The sequence below is a fragment of the Amblyraja radiata genome, chromosome 12 (assembly GCF_010909765.2).
Source record: "Amblyraja radiata isolate CabotCenter1 chromosome 12, sAmbRad1.1.pri, whole genome shotgun sequence".
Classification (NCBI taxonomy): Eukaryota; Metazoa; Chordata; class Chondrichthyes; order Rajiformes; family Rajidae; genus Amblyraja; species Amblyraja radiata.
In genome coordinates this window covers 38,372,057-38,391,685 of record NC_045967.1, presented here as the reverse complement: position 1 = coordinate 38,391,685, position 19,629 = coordinate 38,372,057, and the positions used below count along the sequence as shown (strand labels likewise).

The window sequence follows — 19,629 nt, the reverse complement described above, 5'->3', positions numbered from 1 at the left end:
TTATGTGTTTAATTTTTAAGGACAATTCCTTTGACGGTCAATTCTGTTTTTATCGATGGATGTGAGCTCCCTTTGCCCCTGAATCAAGATTTTTTTCCCCTGTAGATTGGTTGCACTTTTGTTAACACAAAGAAGATTCCAATATGGCAAATCAAGTGGCGGTGAATGGCGAGACCCGGGGCTTCACATCTAAGAAGACGACCAGGGACTACGAATCGTCTTTGGAACTATCCGTGCAAGCGCGGATATTTAAAATCATTGTGATCGGGGACTCTAATGTCGGGAAGACGTGCCTGACCTTCAGATTCTGCGGGGGGACGTTTCCCGATAAGACCGAGGCCACCATCGGAGTGGATTTCCGAGAGAAGCCCGTGACTATCGAAGGAGAAACGATCAAGGTAACCAGCAATGTAATAGATTGTCCAAGGTGACATTAATCGATTAATGCCGCCCCTTGCATCTACCAGTTGATACTCTAAAATTGTTAAAAAAATAATCACCGAGTCTAGACTAGTATTCGTGCATTGGTGTCGATTCCCATCTTTGTGGGAGCAGTCACTAGCAGGCATGCCAACTTTCCCCGGGGATATCTTCATTACAACCCGCTCCCAAAATGAGGATCATTCAGTCAACGGCACCTCGCCCTGTGTAAATGCTCCAACATCTTATGCTGGCAGGTGTTGACAGTCTGCTGAACCGTGGAGAATATGGGACTGCGCCTACGTTTCCAATTTTCCACAAGGCTTCTCGGGATCATGCTCTGCTGAGAGGCCCCAGGCCAATTCCCAGCGTTGGATCCTTTTACATTGAAAACCGATTTATTCAGATCAGTAATTAATACTCTGCGCAAATTAATCCATGTGATCCAGGTTTAACTAATCCAGATGTGTGATCAAAATAATGTATTCCTGTTAAACTTGATGAATTTAGGTTCGATATTTATAATCTGATCATCTAATTTGTGGATGAGAATTTTGGGGGTCATCTCTCCTTTTCTTTTCCACATCAGACTGCTCCACTCAAACCAGAAAAAAGTAACAACAGCCCAATAACATACTGGTGTGGTTGGCATACTCGCCAGAGATGCTGCCTGACCCGCCGAGTTACCCCAGCACTTTGTGTCCTTTTGTTAGAAAGGTCTTGAACCGAAATGTTAACTATCCATGTTCTCAAAAGATGCTCTGGTGAGACCACATCTGGAGTATTGTGTACAGTTTTGGTCTCCTAATTTGAGGAAGGACATCCTTGTGATTGAGGCAGTGCAGCGTAGGTTCACGAGATTGATCCCTGGGATGGCGGGACTGTCATATGAGGAAAGATTGAAAAGACTAGGCTTGTATTCACTGGAGTTTAGAAGGATGAGGGGGAACTTATAGAAACATATAAAATTATAAAAGGACTGGACAAGCTAGATGCAGGAAAAATATTCCCAATGTTGGGTGAGTCCAGAACCAGGGGCCACAGTCTTAAAATAAAAGGGAGGTCATTTAAGATTGAGGTAAGAAAAAACTTTTTCACCCAGAGAGTTGTGAATTTATGGAATTCCCTGCCACAGAGGGCAGTGGAGGCCAATTCACTGGATGGATTTAAGAGAGAGTTAGATAGAGCTCTAGGGGCTAGTGGAGTCAAGGGATATGGGGAGAAGGCAGGAATGGGTTATTGATAGGGGACGATCAGCCATGATCATAATGAATGGCGGTGCTGGTTCGAAGGGCCAAATGGCCTCCTCCTGCACCTATTTTCTATGTTTTTATGCTGCCTGACCCGCTGAGTTACTCCAGCATGTTGTGGCCACGCTGAAATTACCATGCCTTCTGGTGAAGTTACACGTTGCATTCTTTGGCAGGTATTTGTTTACTGAGATAAATAAAGGATATTTACAGCTAGGAGACAGACAAGGCCTGATTTATGGTATCATAGTCTTGAGTTCTGAAGAAAAATGAGAACCTAAGGCCTCTTCATTCTTGATATGCGGAATCAAAGATATTTTAAGATAAGGAAAAATATGAAACAGAATATACATTCCATAGTAGCAGCCCGTTCTTGAACGACAGCATTTTGAAACAGTAATCCATGCCTTCATCACGTCTCGGCTGGATTACTGTAACGCACTTTATTTTGGAGTTAGCCAATCTTCCCTTGCACGTCTCCAGTTGGTTCAGAATGCTGCTGCTCGCCTTTTAACTGGAACACGTAAGAGGGAGCACATAACGCCTATTCTGGCCTCCCTCCACTGGCTGCCTGTGTACTTTAGAGTTCATTTTAAGATTCTTTTATTTGTTTTTAAATCTTTAAATGGTCTCGCCCCGCCTTACCTCTCTGAGCTGCTTCATCCCTACGCTCCTGCTCGGTGCCTCAGGTCAGCTGATCAGCTGCTCCTGGAGGTACCGAGGTCTAAGCGGAAGCTCAGAGGGGATAGAGCCTTCTCTGTTGCTGCTCCGACATTATGGAACACTCTACCTTTGCACATTAGACAGGCCCCTTCACTGTCCATTTTCAAAACTAGTCTTAAAACCCTTTTCTATTCCTTGGCTTTCGACCCTGCATGAGACTTTGCTCCTGTTTTAGTGTTTCTATTGTTTTTTATTGTTTTTACTGTCTTTTAATGTTTTTATTGTTTTGTTTTATGTTTATGATTAGTCATGTACAGCACTTTGTTGCAACAGTGGTTGTTTTTAAAGTGCTCTATAAATAAAGTTCAGTTCAGTTCAGTTCAGACATGAGGGTCTGGTTGTAATTCTACTGTTAAGAAGTTTCTCATGTGGCAGGTAAGTAACCCAACGTACCAACAACAACTGTTTAGGGCACAACATTGCAGACTCAACTTGCAATTCCTTCACAGTTATAAATATCAGTAGATTTAACATAAAAATAGTAGATGTCCAAACTGCTGCTCAGTACGTCAGGCAGCATCTGTGGAGTGACAAAAATACCTGTAGTAATAATTTCAGATTGTCGATTTTCATTACATGAAGTATTAACTCTGTTTCTTTGTCCACATACACTACATGATCGGCTGAGTGTTTCCAATTTTTCTGTTTTTTATTTCAGATTTCCAGCATGTAGTACAGAATTTCCCTTTTGAATATATAAACAGTATCGACAATAACTTCATACATGTGCTGAATTTTGAGTCAATTTTTCCCACAAAGGCAACTATTATAAAGGTTTCTTAAAGATATTGTTTACAACACTGGAATTTGATTATTTGCACATGAACCTTGTTCTCCATAAACAGTTCCCTTTGCTGTTCTGTTATATTCTATTATTCCATTTTCAGTTGTAACAATCACTTAAAGAGAGGTTTGATTAGATTACATGCTATTACTGTTTGGTTATAGCATGGATTTTTGCTCTTCAGCACTCTGTGCTTCCTGGGGGGACAGGGTAAATAGTTGGTTGCCGTCTGAGGGAGAAGCTGGAGTTTGCCAGGAATCACTGTTTGCTAACAGACGGTATACCAACAGTAGCAGGCGGCGATTAGGCAGAGGCCAAACATCAAAGCCATTTTATTGAGATCATGCTGTTCTTTGAGCTTAAATGAAACTAAAATATATTGAATTGTTTTGCGATGAAAAAGTGTGATGAGATCTTGGATGTACACAAAAATGTTGGAGAAACTCAGCGGGTGCAGCAGCATCTATGGAGCGAAGGAGACAGGCAACGTTTTGGGCCGAAACGTTGCCTATCTCCTTCGCTCCATAGATGCTGCTGCACCCGCTGAGTTTCTCCAGCATTTTTGTGTACCTACGATTTTCCTGCATCTGCAGTTCCTTCTTAAACACATGAGATCTTGGATGGTAGTTAGGTGGGAAATTGAAAGCAAAATAAGAATGATTTTTTTTCAACACCTCTCAGCAATACTGAAACAAGAAATAAGAAAGCCAATTGTCTGCTTGCTCTCTTATTGGAGAATCATTCACATGATGTACAGTCACATGAAATATGGCCACTGTTGAGTTTGCCTTCTAAATATGAACCCTTGTGGTTGACTGTCGTTTACTCCCGGTTGTGTGTTAATAGGTTCTGTGCAGAAAATTCTGATTGAGCTGCTGAAGAAAGTGTATGAGTACCTAGACAGCATGAGCACAAAGCTTTCTTGCCCCAGATTGCCAGCTGCACTGCCAGAATAGAGTTAAAGAAATGTTGATTTGAAAGATTGATGGTTGTAACCCCAGTCATATCACGTTGAATGATCACCATTAAGAGTAAACTTCATCTACACCACACTGCCTCGGCAAGGCCGCCAGCATAACCAAGGACCAGTCTCATACTGGTCACTCACTCTTCTCCTCTCTCCCATCAGGCAAGAGGAACAGAAGTTTGAAAAACGTATACCTCTAGATTCAGAGACAGTTTCTTCCCAGTTGTTATCAGACAACTGAACGGTCCTCCCATCAGCTACAGTATGGTCCTGGCCTTTCTTCTACCTCATTGGAGGCCTTTGAAATATCTTAAATCGGACTTTATCGGACTTTATTTTCCATTAAATGTTGTACCTTTTATCCTTTATCTGTGCAGTATAGATTGTATTCTTGTAGTCTTTTCTTTGATTGGAAAGCAGGCAAACAAAGGTTTTTCACTATACCATGATAATAAATTATCTAAATTAAACAAAATTAAAATCAATTTATTTAATGAGATTGCATTATCTTATAAGAAATAATTTAAATCATTTGTACACCTATTTTTACCTTTTCAACCACCTATGCTGTTATAGGGAAGGCTGCCTCTTGTGTTGTCAACATTCGTTACCCTTGACTCTTGAGGCTGGTGTTGATGGAGTTGGCAAACCAGCATAAGGTCTGATGGAAGAAATGGCGTTTGTGGAATGAAGAGTTGTTTTCCCGGTGTTCCTGGTGGCCGAGCAACCAATCGCTCTCTGGGGTTAGTTACAGGTCACCTGCGTTTGAATGGATGCTGCACGTGCTGGTTGAGCGAGATCTTTGCCAGACTACCCCCATGTGTTGTATTCTCTGGAGGCTCAATAACCATCTGTTAGATTTAATTACTAACAGAAAATGCTCATCATTTGAAATGTCATTTCCTCTGTTTTTGAGCAGAGAGCTTTCTCGATCATTAGTGAGAAGACTGGCTAACTAAACCTGGCAGCTGCTTTAAAGTACGTTGGTCCTTCCGAATTCTGCTGAGATTTATAACTTTGAATCGTTAAAGACGCATTTGCTATGTTTTTGTTGTGATTTAAAAGTATTGGCAAGCCTTAGCAACAGCTATTTATTTGGAGAAACAAGGCACTGCAGATGCTGGTTTACAAAGTAATCACAAAGTGCTGGAGTAACTCATGGTCAGGCAGCATCATGGATTTGTTCCATGTTCTTTCTCCTGTGGTGCTGCCTGACCTACTGACATAATCCAACAGTTTGTGTCTTCTCAATGGGCTGTATTACCAAACAAAAATGTGAACAATTCAACTATTGTTTATTTTGAATGAAGCTGGTCTGTTTTGTGGATAGAGGAAGGGTGTGGTTATTGTTGAGATCATCTTATGTCTGTGTTAAATTTACCTGGGATAATTCGAACAATACAGTTTGTATTTTGGTCAAAAGTCATTCCATTATTACACAAAGCATTGCATATTTAACATAAAACAACCTCCTGAGGTCCTGCATAAGTGCAGGATTGGGCAAGGATGATCACTAAGCACAGTACAAGGTGGCTTCCAAGGAATTCAAGAGCCAGCAGAAAAAAATGGGTTCTCTGCCTCTTGCTGATGCAGCTTAAATGCATGGCAATAGAACATAGATCATGAAATAGTACAGCACAGGAACAGACCCTTCAGCTCACAATGTCTATGCCAAACATGATGCCAAGACCAAATCCTATCTGCCTGCACATTCTCCACATCCCTCCATTCTCTGCATATCCATATGTCCATATGCATATACCCTCCCACAACCCCCTACCCTGGGCTTTTATACATGGCTGTTTTGAAAATGTTACTGAGTTCTGAAGTAGGGTCATCACCTCTCCACATTTGCTACTGCATCAACGTTTGCCATGATTATTCCAGATTTCTGCAGTTTATTGCTTTTTAACTGTCTGATACAGAAGCTTCACTGCAGTAGATGTGATTCATTCCATCACTAAACGTTTGGATGAGATCAGCGTGCTAATTTTCTACTGATACTGCCGTTAAGTTTACTTTTTTTTTTAAAGTCAACAAATCAGTAATTAATTGTGATGATACAATTATTCTTAAATTTAAATATTATTTAAGCAGTTGATCCAATAGCCTAGCCACTAGAATATTGTGCCAAGTTTGTTGAACTGTTATTATTTTGTGAGGAATAAAATCCCGGACATAGGAAAGCAGAATATGAACCATGTGTTTGATTGAGATACTGTATGCCTTAAAACATAAAACAGAACAGTACAGCACAAGAACAGGCCTTTTGGCCCACAATGTCTGTGTCAAACATAATGCCAATATCATCTCTTAACTACCTGTATACACCCCATATTCCTCCATTCACTGCATAACCATATGCCTATCCAAACGCAATCCAACTAACATATCTGCTTCAACCATCTTCCATATAACCATACAGGTGCACAACCTTTTATCCGAAATTCCAAATAACGAAAAGCTCCGAATAACGGACATTTTTTTGGTCCTTGAAGAAAGGTCCTTGAAGACGTTCACCGAGGGCGGCCCGCAGAGGTGACAGCGGAACCTCCGGTCGGTCCTCGAAGAAAGGGGAACTAAATCCCCATTCATAAAAGAGAAGGTGAGGGTATATTGCGCGGGAGGGTTAATAATTGACAATCTGCTGCTGCCTGCCCGCTGAGTTAAAAAGTTCCCACGGTAGACTCACGATACACAGTGTATCGTGAGTCTTGCGTGGGAACTTTTTAACTCAGCGGGCAGGCAGCAGCAGATTGTCGCTCCCTTCAGTTTCACCCCACCTACACCCCTCTGCTTCCCGGCCATGTGTGTGACCCCTTCCCTCCCCTCTCCAGCTCCCCGCCCATTGCACCGGCGCGGGGGCTTTGCACTGTCTTCACGTCGGCGATGCCAGCAGGTCAGTGCCAGTCACCGGAGACGTCAGGACCAACGGGACACTGACCCCCAGGCCCACTGCAAGCACGGAGATCCCAGAGACCCACAGCCAGCAGCAGCCCAGCCCCGTTCCAACTCCAGAGGAACACGCTCCCCGTAGGGACAGAAGCTGATGGTGTGCAAGGTACGTCTTGTTCTTGGGGTTGCGGATGAGGGGGCGCCGCTCGGGCTGTACCGCCCTTGCAGGTGAGCAGGAGAGTGGGGTTGTTTGCAGTTGCAGAGGGAGGGGGCAAGGGCGGTACAGTTCCCAGTCTCAGCTCCTGTCCAGGGGGGTGGCCGGAGACGTCAGGACCAACGGGACACCGACTGCAAGCATGGAGATCCCAGAGACTCACAGCCAGCAGCAACTCTAGCCCAGCCCCGCTCCAACTCCAGAGGAACCCGGGTTGCGGATGAGGGGGCGCAGCTCGGGCTGTGGGCGAACTGCCACTTGTCGCTGTAGCGGCCCATCGGGGAGCGGGTTCCTGTTGGTCCTGACGTCTCCAGCCACCCCCCTGGACAGGAGCTGAGAGACGTCAGGACCACCAGAAGCCGCTCCCCGATGGGCCGCTACGGCGACAAATGGCAGTTCGCCCACAGCCCGAGTTGCGCCCCCTCATCGGGACACCGACCCCCAGGCCCACTGCAAGCACGGAGATCCCAGATCAGCAACTCCAGCCCAGCCCCGCTCCAACTCCAGAGGAACACGCTCCCCGTAGGGGCAGAAGCTGATGGTGTGCAAGGTACGTCTTGTTCTTGGGGTGGCGCAGCTCGGGCTGTGGGCGAACTGCCACTTGTCGCCGTAGCGGCCCATCGGGGAGCGGATTCCTCTGGAGTTGGAGGGACAGGGAGACACAGCGGCTTTTGAGAATGGTGGGCAATCACGTCCAAAGTTCTGCCCACACAGTCAGTACTCCTCTCCTACACTTGTCTCCCGCACTAAGATCATCTCGCAGAGAATGATCCCAGCCTAACCCTCCCTATTCTCTCCTATTCTGCAAGAAAAAACTACATTGAAGACTCAAACTCGCGATCGAGTAACTGCTGGGATCGAGGCGCAAACTCGCGACCTTGCGGATATGAGCCGAGCACTCTACCACTGAGCCAGCCGTTAAAGTCTACGCTAAAAATCTTCCATTCCGAAAGCCGAAAAATTCTGAATTACGAAAAGTGTCTGGTCCCAAGGCTTTCGGATAAAAGGTTGTGCACCTGTACTAACCATATAACAATTACAGCACGGAAACAGGCCATCTCGGCCCTTCAAGTCCGTGCCGAACACTTATTCTCCCCTAGTCCCATCTACCTGCATTCAGACCATAACCCTCCATTCCTTTCCCTGGCAACGTGTTCCAGGCACTCACTGCCCTCTGTTTAAAAAAATACCCTGCTCATATCCTTTAAACTTTTCCCCTCTCACCTTAAAACCTTGCCATCTAGTATTTGATTCTGGTATTTAGTATTCGACTATTCACACCTGTTTAAATTTATGTTTTTGTGTATTTATGTATCTGTGTAGTTATGTGTATATATGTATTTATGTTTAAATTTATGTTATATCTTAAATTTAAATTTAAATCATTTTATCACCATAACGATTTACTGATTTGTTGACTTCCAAAAACAAAATTAAAACATAACACAATTTTCAGTAGAAAATTAACAGGTTGATCTGATCCAAAAGCTCAGTGATGGAATGCATCCAGCCTTGTACCAGAGACTGTGGTAAGGTGCAGTAATATTACAGTTTGTATCTTCAGACCTCCATGCAAGCAGTTCCCTGCCTTGATTATTGAAGGGAGAGAATTGTGCAGTAAATAATTTTATCTTTTATAAATGTCTACAAGTTCAATTGTATTTGGAGAATACAGGAAAAGAAGGACATGGGAATGAGGAGAATACTGGAATGTTAACTAACAACTCTTCGAACCAAAGCAGAGCCAAGGAGGGAATTCTGACAAAGCCAAAAGCTAACTGCTGTTACAGCAGATTTGTCTGCAAAATGTTGACATATTGCTTCCTCTTTGGAAAACACTTCACATTTTTGTCAGTTGGATATCTTCCCTCTCACTATTACAGGCACCCTGCTATCTCTCAGAGAAATAAGTTGATGCATTAATTTAAGCCAAGTGACCAAAATCTCTATTTACATAACAGGATTACCCATAATGGTGGAATCTGTTGCAATTATTAGACTGCAGTCATTTCTCAATTGCAGCGTGGGCATATATTATACAGACTAGGTGATGTATATGGACTGCAGAAGACCAAACAGCTACAGGACAGTTCAGTATCTAGTCCACTGCCTGGTAAGGCTTTTGTTTACAGTAATGCTGGCCGCTAGAATAGCGCCATGTGTATTCCTTCCCACCAACTTGAATTTGTTTACATTTTGTTGTAAATATGAGATTAGATTTGTCCAATTACAGAGCCAATACGAGCCCTGTGTATCAGTCAAACAAGTATTGATCAGTTGATGGCACGTTACTTACCATTTCCAGTTGTCAGGAGGACGCTTTTCTGCAGTTAGTCAAAGGCAGAGCCGTGATTAGGTTTAAGCTGTATGTGAGCAGATGGTCCTGATCCCATCGTGCTTTATCAAAACAACACCATTCAAAGTTCAGAGTTCAAAAGAACTGCAACAGGATGGGATTTTAAAAAATTGTTTTTTGTCTTCGCTGTTGGTAAATATTGGACCTAATTGCTCTGGCGAATACACCTACTTTACTACTCCTTTCACCTTTTAGTTTAGTTTAGAGATACAGCATGAAAACAGGTTTTACAGCCCACCGAGACCACGCCGATTAGCGATCACCCCATACTTTAGTTCTATCCAACACAATAGGGACAATTTACAGAAGCCAATTAACATCCAAACTTGCATGTCTTTGGAGTGTGGGAGGAAACCGGAGCACTCTGAGAAAACCAACACGGTCATAGGGCGAACGTACAGACATAATCCCGTGGTCAGGATCGAACCCGGGTCTCTGGCGCTGTAAGGCAGTAACTCTACCACAGCGCTGTTCTGCCGCCCCTGTTGTGTACAACAATTATTCTAAGCAGCAATGACTCGGGCTTTTGAAGCTGCAGAACCTACCACATTATTTTTGTTTTAAGCATAAAACATTTTGACACTGGTTTATACAAAGTAGCTCAGCATCTCAAACCATCTATGGCCAGATGGCGTGATTCTATTTATATTTAAATGATGTGGTCCATGTTAATTTTTCTTAGTGAGGACACAAAATGCTGGAGTAACTCAATGAGCCAGGCAGCATCACTGGAGAACATGGATAGGTGACGGTCCAGATTGGGACCCTTCTTCAGACTGTTCAGCCTGAAGGAGGATCCCGACCCGAAACATGGCCTATCCATGTTTTCCAGAGATGCTGCCCGACCGGCTGAATTACTCCATCACTTTGTGGCTTTTTTGTAAACTAGCATCTGCAGATCCTTGCTTCTCCATTCTTCAGTTTTCTTAGGTTGCTCTAGGTGCCTTGAGCAGAATTAATATAATGGTTACTGTAGAATGCAGCCATTACTGATGACAATAGTGGATTGCACCCATACATCAGACTCCATTTATCCTCTGTTATAACATTGGTTTATTTAATATAACCCCACCCACCACATTTCTGTGCAGTATGAAATCATGTCGTCATACAGGCCTTTCGACCCAAAATGTAGTGGACTTCAATAAAGCCTTTGACAAGGAAGTGTTAGAGCCCATGAGACCCAAACAAGTTGGAAAATTGGGCTTGGGTAGAAATAGGAGGAAGAGGGGTGATGAATGAGAGCCACTTTTGTGATGCAAGCTAGTGACCGACAGAGTACCATTAGGATGAGTGCTGGGACTATCTGATTTTTCGTGTACATCAATTAATAAGAATGCAAAAAGAATGTGGCTTATCCCTGTTTCCTTCTTGAATAAAGATACCATGTTTGATGTCCTCCAGTTATCTGACATCTCATTTGTGTTCAGTAAGGATTTAAATATTTCCATCAAGACCTCAGCAATCCCCTCTCTTGCTTTCCAAAACTGCCTGTGATACATCTCATTGGGCTCTGAGGATTTATACATGGTTTTTTACTTTCACTGTATTAACTGGAATTTCCAGCCACAATGTATTTTTTTCATATTGAAAGCAGATGAACAGTATTCATTTTTGAGCTGTGTAGAAAGGATCTGAAGATGCTGGTTTAAACCAAAGATAGACACAACATGCTGGAGTAACTCAACGGGACAGGCAGCATCTCTGGAGAGAAGAAATGGGTGACGTTTCGGGTTGAGACCCTTCTTCATTTCTGAACTTTTCCACATCCTCTGGCTCCACACATAGATTACACTGTTTGTTGCTAATCAATCCCACTCTTTCTCCAGCTACTTTATTGCTCTTAATGTATTCACAAAATGCCTTGGGATCTTCCTTATTTCCTACTCCTCGTAAATTTCCTTTTTAAGTGCCCCCCCTCCACACACACACGCACACACGAGCGCGCACACACACACACACCCACACGCACACACTCTTTATATTCTGTTTTCTGCGCTCAGTATCCACCATCTTACACTTTAGACTTCAGAGTTACAGCATGGAAACAGGCCCTTCGGCCCACTGAGTCCACGCCGTCCACCGATCATCCCATACACTAGAACTATCCTACACACTAGAGACAATTTACAGAAGCCAATTAATCTACAAACCTGTACTTCTTTGGAATGCGGGAGGAAACTTGAGCACCTGGAGAAAACCCACGCGGTCACAGAGAGAAGGTACAGCACCTGTAGTCAGGATCGAACCCTGATCACTGGCGCTGGAAGGCAGCAACTCTACTGCTGCGCCATCGTGCCACCCTATGTTTCACTTTTTAAAAATTATATTCAGCATTCCTTGGACCTCCTGTCCCCACGTTCACCCTGAACTTTCACTGTTTTAATTTTAAAAGATTCCTGCTTCACAAATGTAGATATAATGTAGATTCTTAGCACAAAAAAGAATCAAATCCATTTGGCACTTAATACAGAAATTCTCCATAAACGAATGACTTTTAAAACTAAAACAACAACCTAAATACTACAATGCAATTGTAATTCTAAGTGCTAAGGCTTAAGATTTGAAAAATTGTTTGAATGACATTTAGCCACAAAACATAGAATATAGAACAGGCCCTTCAGCCCACAATGTCCATTCCAAACATAATGCCAAGTTAAGCTGATCTGTTCTGCTGACTTTCAGAATGCCTCTCATAATTTTATATACATACCAGGTCTCCCCTCAACTAATATCCATATCCCTCCATTCCCTGCATAACCATATGCATATCTAAAATCCTCTTAAATGGCATTATTGTATCTGCCCGCAGTCACCCACCACTCTTTGTGCTAAAACCTTTCAGCAGGCAGCATGGAAACAGGCTCTTCATCCCAGTGCTGACCAACCTGCCTGAACATTTCCTTTAAACTGTGTCCCTCTCATCTTAAAGCGATCCGCTCTAGTCCTTGACATTTCCACTCTGGGGAAAAGATTCTGACTGTCTACTCTACCAGTGCGTATCATAATTTTATATACTTACCAGTATATCAGATTCCTCTCAACCTGCAACATTGCAAAGAAAATTATCCAAATGGGTCAGATGCAATTTTGTACCTTTGTTCCTATGGTTCGATTGATCTCTTTGGACATAGTGCTTTATGTGCTGAATCATTGACAAATTCCATTTAAAAAAATAATATTTGATGAGCTGATGGTCAGAATGGCAGCAATAATTTCAAAAGGAATAGTGTAACAATGAAAAAAGGATTAATTGCAAGGGTTGGAGTACAGGATGAAGGCTGTATAGTTAATTCAATAACCTAGAGAATAGCGGTATTGTGGTGTTTTTGTGTTCAAAGCCCTTGAATTAAACATGGGGATCTTTCAATTACCCTTTCGAAATAATATAAGGCTTTTAAGAGACGATGCTCCTAATCACTCAATATATAAATATCATGGATGGTGCTGAACAGATAATGTGTACACCCTCCTTAAATGTCATTGGTGAACCTGTCATCGGCCTCTTCATCTTGCGGGATCTCTTAAAGATAATCATTCATCTTACTCAATACTGTCTTGATGCATGACAGGGTATTCAGATTTTGCTTTGACAAGTCTTCAATGAAACTTGTACCAACTTCTATGCTCTCTAATTACATTAAGTTAATGATTGCTCATCACTGATGCTCTCTGAAGAGTTAACACCTATTCTCCATTAAATCCAGCAACACTTCTTTTCTCATTAAATGTGCATTTTCTGTTCCTGTATTGGAAAAGGTTCTCATATCTTAAGTCATTCCTTATATATTTATGTTTTCTATTGATGCCACTCTGGTAATTTTTTGTCAGGCACACAATTGTTTTAATACCTTGCTATAATAGAGTGTAAAAACTGTACAAGACACTCCAAAAGTAATGTATCATTGCTTTTACCATATATATATATTAGATTTTATTGCTTTTATGGCGCTAATCTTCAAGGATTTCCAGTAAAGACAGTATGGATTCCAGCTGTTGGAAGGTCATAATCGTTGCTTTGAAACAACAACAAAAATAATTCACAATATAGGGAAGATCACACTTTGATCTTCTCTCTGTGCTATGTTTATTATTCTGATGGACGTAGGGTTTTTATTGGGTTTATCCACAAACAATTTCTAAGCCAGTACCAATAAAAGTATTTCTGTTATTTATTGGCTCAAGGTTTGCTTAAAAGCTGTTTTCCCCAACATCTTCCTGTTCTGATGCCAGGTTATTGATAAACAATATGAAGGGCCTCAACCCGAAACATCACCCATTCCTTCTCTCCGGAGATGCTGCCCGGCCTGCTGAGTTACTCCAACATTTTGTGTCTATCTTCTATTGATATACAATGTTAATTCTGTTTCTCCCTTTGTAAATGGTGACTGACTTGCCCACTAATTTCAGCATCATCTATCTTAATGTCACCTCGTTGCTCTTTTGTAGAGTCTTTATGAAGTGTAAAATAACTGCTATCTTTTCTTACTTAACCGCCATTAACTTTCAAAATCATTTGATTTTACATTCTTCGAGCAGTTTTGGAGATGCATTTGGACTTGATTATTTTCCCGTTGACATGTTTTTTGTTATATTTCATCTCTCTCACCCTGGTCAGTAAGGAGAAATCAGTAAAAGTGCTTGTGCATTTATAGAGTCCGTCTCTGTATGCTACATATCATTTATTTTTAAGGTGGAAATTGACTGATTCTTCATTAGTATGGGTGTCAGGGGTAATGGGGAGAAGGCAGGGATGGGGTTGAGAGGGAAAGATAGATCAGCCATGATTGAATGGCAGAGTAGACTTGATGGGGCGAATAGCCTGATTCTGTTCCTATAATTTATGAACTTATGAACTGACCCCACTAGCATCTTCTTCCATACATTCACATCTGCTACTAGAAGGTTTCTGTGGAAATGAAACACTTCTTTCAAAAGAGGAGAGAACATTGTAGCAGTGAAATATATAACATTACTCCCACCATCATTTCCTATAACTTCTTTCTTCTTCTGTTCAGATTCAGGTCTGGGATACTGCGGGACAAGAACGATTCAGGAAAAGTATGGTACAACACTACTACAGAAATGTACACGCTGTGGTATTTGTGTACGATGTAACAAAACAAAACTCCTTTGAAAACCTGAAAGCTTGGATTCAAGAATGCAACAACCACTCAGTGTCACCCAGTGTGCCGCGGGTGCTGGTCGGTAACAAATGCGATCTCACCAACGAGATCCAGGTATCTTCCAATGTCGCGCTCCGCTTTGCAGATGCCAACAACATGCTTTTGTTTGAGACGTCAGCAAAAGATCCAAAAGAAAGCGACCACGTGGAATCCATTTTTATGTCTCTTGCATGCAAGCTGAAGGCACAAAAAAGATTGACTTTCCAAGCGGTGCAGAAAAAAGATAGTAAAGTTCAGGTTTCACAGTCAAATGCTCGCAGTACGTGTCCATGTTGAGTGTTTAGCGTGCGGTGGTGAGAATGGAAGCTATTAGACTGTGCCTGTGTCAGTTTATTAAAACTATTTGCTTGTACTTTAATGTATACAACATTTGAGACAACAAATTTGGAGTTCCTGAGACCAAAAGATTTCAATTAAGTAAATTTGTTTTATAACATATCTATAACCTTTCAATGATTTAAGCTAATTTTCAAATAAACATTGTCATTTGGAAAGTATCTTGTGAAATACTGCCAAGTTTGTAAATATGCAGTGATGTGCAAGTCGATGGGTTGCCTTCACAATTGTATTGTTAAAGTTCTGGATGCATGAAATATAAGGGCTATTCCCATAATTGTAAGCTATCTATGGAAAATTACATTTAAAGGGTATACAGGTTAGAGATAAGGCAATAACATTGCAGCCCTGAAGTTTCAATCTGTGCTCCCAGTCGGGTGCATTGTATTGTGGAATTAGCGCAAGTCTATGCTTTCATGATGCCAATGGTTAGAGGTTTGATGCTGTTCAAAGAACAGGAATTCTTGATTCTCTCGCAATTCATGTGGATAAATGTTGAAATCAGTTGATCATTTTTTAGTTTTATATTAAAATGCTTTTACACAAGGGTATTTTATCTGTGGAAGTCCCTCAGGGATCTCTGGTAAGATTTCTAACTTTGAGTTATTTTCAATCTCTCAGATTAAGCTTCTTCGATTGATTTGTAGAAGCCTGGACCAAATGCATACGAAAATTCGAATAGACCATGAGTGAAGCAAAAGCTACTAAAGATAGACATGATAATGAAGGAGGTATTTCATAGGTCTAATCTTGAATTTGACAAACTTAGAAAATAAATTATAATCTCAATAAACGCAAATGCTTTTCCATAATATTTGACTGAAAGGCAGTGATCAGATTATAACTGGTGATTGCAAAAGAATGTCTCACGTTTTAGCTTTGTTGGGAATTCTAAAACTCAAGAGAGCTTCTGTCACAGAAAACTGGGGTTGGAGCATAAGGAAGGGGAAAAATTATCCAAGACCAATTTGATTCCAGCTTTTTATAAAATTCAAGAAGTGAATTCAAGGCATGGTACAAAGTTCTCTTAACAAATGCCTGGACTCGACACTTTTGCATGAGTCACAAGCTTCCCTTCCTCTTCTTGTGTGTTAAAGTAATATTTGCTAACGCAAGGCCTGTTGGATTTAATCCAGCAGTTACTTTTCTCTTTAGAATCAAGCGTTAAATCTCCGAAAAGCATAACGCACCACTAATCTATTCTGGGAACACACAATTGACGGGCGAATTTAGAAGAGCAGTGGGAGTTTTTCTCTTCTATAGTCCCTTTTCCCCCAAAACCCATGCATGTTTGCAGACTATTTCAACTGCTGGTGTGAAATATATCTTTACATTTCAGTGCTAATTTACCAATATTTTGCAACATGTCAAGAAGATGCATTAGACTGTACATGGATTAGACCAAACAGGACTGCTATTTACTGAAGACTTGGGACAGACGATGGTGCTGGAACTGAATCTAAAGTACATGTTAGGGGATGTTGTGCTGATGAAAGTATTGTAACTGTAGTTTGTGGAAATTCTTTATTACTGATATGCACTGTGAAAGCAGCGTGTAAATTTTCTTGTAACTTAATACAATGTAATCTGTTTCTAATATAAAAGAAAATTAAGAATTAATAAAATAAAATATAATACAATTATTTTGAAAATCTTCTTCAGTCTTGGGGATGAGGAAATAATCATGGTAAGAGCTGTAATGGAAAGTGTTCCCAGATGGGAAATTCCCCACTTACAGGTACCACTCTGTCACATACTATCTATAAATGGAAATATAATGCAGACCCATTGCCATTATTTGTCAAAACACTGAAAGACTCCATTTAACAACACAGTACAAATATTTTCGCTCTAGTAGGTTGACAAAGTAGCTTATGTTCCCAAAGACAATTAGAACAAACATTATATGCTGACCTTGTCAATGGCATTCAGAGTAAGCATCTAAGAGGAGGGTTTCTCAATTACTTTTTGAAAATGATGCCTAGAAATAGACATTGCATAAAGCTACACTCCACCTTACTACATAGTTTCTTCATTGGGTTACATCCACCCCACAATATGAGGGCAACATTACACACAACGCTTCAACTGTTTCCTTGCAAATATACTACATCTTTTTGATATTGTTTGAGTTAGGAGTCACCATTTTACCCTCCCTCTTTTGCTAAATGGGGAAAGAAGACAGAAGGATGTCGAGAGGTGGTCTCCGTTTAACTGTTGAAATGGTATTCTTAAATGTTGACATTACATTTTAAAGTTATTTTTGTGTGGCAAAGAATATCCTTCTTTTGAGAGTTATCCACATGGCCTGATTGAAAATGGAATCTCCATATATGTGGCAATCCCGTGTGTTTACTTGTTTGATCAATCGCAGTCTGAAGAAGGTCTCGACCTGAAATGTCACCCATCCTTTTTCTCCAGAGATTCTACCTGAGTTACTCCAGCACTTTGTGTCAATGTTAGATCAATACGTTGCACTTGTTCTCGTTTTCACCCAACAAACAGTTAACAATGGCATGTTTCCTTTATAATCATTACTTTTTTGCATATCTTTCATTCATTGTTCTTTATCTCTCTGCACCAAAGTCTATATCTCTTGTTTCCCTTATCCCTATCTAGTCTGAAGAAAGGTCTCGACCCAAATCGTCACCCATTCCTTCTCTCCAGAGCTGCTGCCTGCCCCTCTAAGTTACTCCAGCATTTTGTGTCTATCTTCAATTTAAACCAACATTTGCAGTTCCTTCCTACACACTGGTCCGAAGGTGGAATTCTCTGATGTCAATCATCATATATGTAGCCATCAATTGAAAGTTAGTAACAAAGAATTGTAGCTTTGATTTAAGGATTTAGTGCCCAGTCTTGGTACAATTAATCAACCTTATAGTGCAGTGGGACATTGTTGTGCTTTTGCTAATTATTTGAGCGAGCCATCAAATTTTAATCTCACACATCTAAACTAAAACCATTGCAATGCAGCTATTTTTTTTTAAACTTCCCTATATTTATCCAAATTTTCAGTAAATTACTTTTGAATGTTCTTTCATCATCATTGAGGAAGATCATCCCAGAACATAACATGCTGCTTATTATCTCCTCATGTCAATGCTAACTCTTTGGTATTTACTGTAAAGCTATGTTCCTTGGCTCCTGAGCAAATCACAAAGTGCTGGAGGAATTCAGCAGGTCAGGTAGCATCTGTGGAGGGAATGGATATGCGACTCTCCAAGGCAGTCCTTCTTCAGACTGATGGACTGGGGGCAGGAGCTGGAAAAGTCAAGTTGGTTGGGATAAAGCCGGGCATGCGATAGGTGAATTATCTTTTTCCAAATTCCCTTTTGTAAATGGCATGCTTCTTTTGGCTAGACTAAATACACATTTTTGAGGTTGAAGGACTAGGGTGCTTACATGGCTGAGTATGGATTTAGCTGGGCACATTCCTAAACGCAGTAACGTACTAAACACAATGAAGATGGGGATTTGGGTAGAGTGGAAATTCAATGGTAAGCACCTCGTATCAATATAAAATGCAATATGCAATTATTCCTCGGTAAGACTAATTTCTACAAGTTATCTATCAAATTCCTGACTTCGCAAAGTTGCTGTTGGGTAAAAGGCTTAATGGTTTAAAGTAGCCGACCTATCCAGGATCCAGTTCAATAAATGCCTGTTGTAAGCCATTATATGATGCTTTATCAGCATATTAGTTTGTCAAATAATAATTTACAGGAGATTACTCTTGGGAGATTGTGTCCACAATATAACCAAGCTTTCTCGTAGTTCAGCACAGGATATTGTTGTATTAAGTGATGGATGTCACAAAATAATTTAAAAATATTGTTACATTTCCCCCCAGGGAGGTTCATTTTTTGGAAGCTGAACTTAGTTCAACACAACTTTATACATAAGAATCATATCACGTAAATATACTGTGAATCAAATCTGGAGATAGGTTTCAGATTTACGAAAGGAACTTTAATAAGAAAAAAACCTTCAAAATATTTAGAGGCTTAAGGAAATATGTTTACCGGTTCAAACAACAAAGGAAAGGTTAAGAAGGGAAATAGGGAGGACCGACATAAATAGATCCAAAAGCTTGGAAGGAATTCCAGGAAATGTAACTTGAGATGCCAACTACAGTGGAATAAGGAGCAAACAGATGGGCACGGACAGGGAAGTGAAGGTATTGAGGAGTGTCTTTATGTGATGATTTCAGAGATACGGAGGACAAAAATCATGGAACACAAAGATATGAAAATTACATTTCTGACAATTTGATCACAAGTTTCATAATATTAACCACTGGAATGTTTGGATTTTTTTTCCGATTGGCATTTTATTGTAGAATTTAGGACATAGGAGCAGTGGTAGAGTTGCTGCCTCATGCCCCTGTCCCACTTAGGAAACCTGAATGGAAACCTCTGGAGACTTTGCGCCCCACCCAAGGTTTCCGTGCAGTTCCCGGAGGTTGCAAGTGGTTGCCAGAGGTTGCAGGTAGTGG

At 41.1% G+C, this 19,629-nt stretch overlaps 1 protein-coding gene across 1 annotated transcript; it reads left to right on the top strand.

Moving 5' to 3' along the window:
• The first annotated feature begins 66 nt into the window (after nucleotides 1-66).
• rab33a (RAB33A, member RAS oncogene family) lies at nucleotides 67-15,990 on the top strand. The gene is made up of 2 exons (XM_033030562.1): nucleotides 67-398; nucleotides 14,628-15,990. The coding sequence occupies exons 1-2, from the start codon at nucleotides 144-146 to the stop codon at nucleotides 15,069-15,071; spliced, it is 699 nt and encodes a 232-aa protein (XP_032886453.1). The 5' UTR covers nucleotides 67-143; the 3' UTR covers nucleotides 15,072-15,990.
• The last annotated feature ends 3,639 nt before the right edge of the window (nucleotides 15,991-19,629 follow it).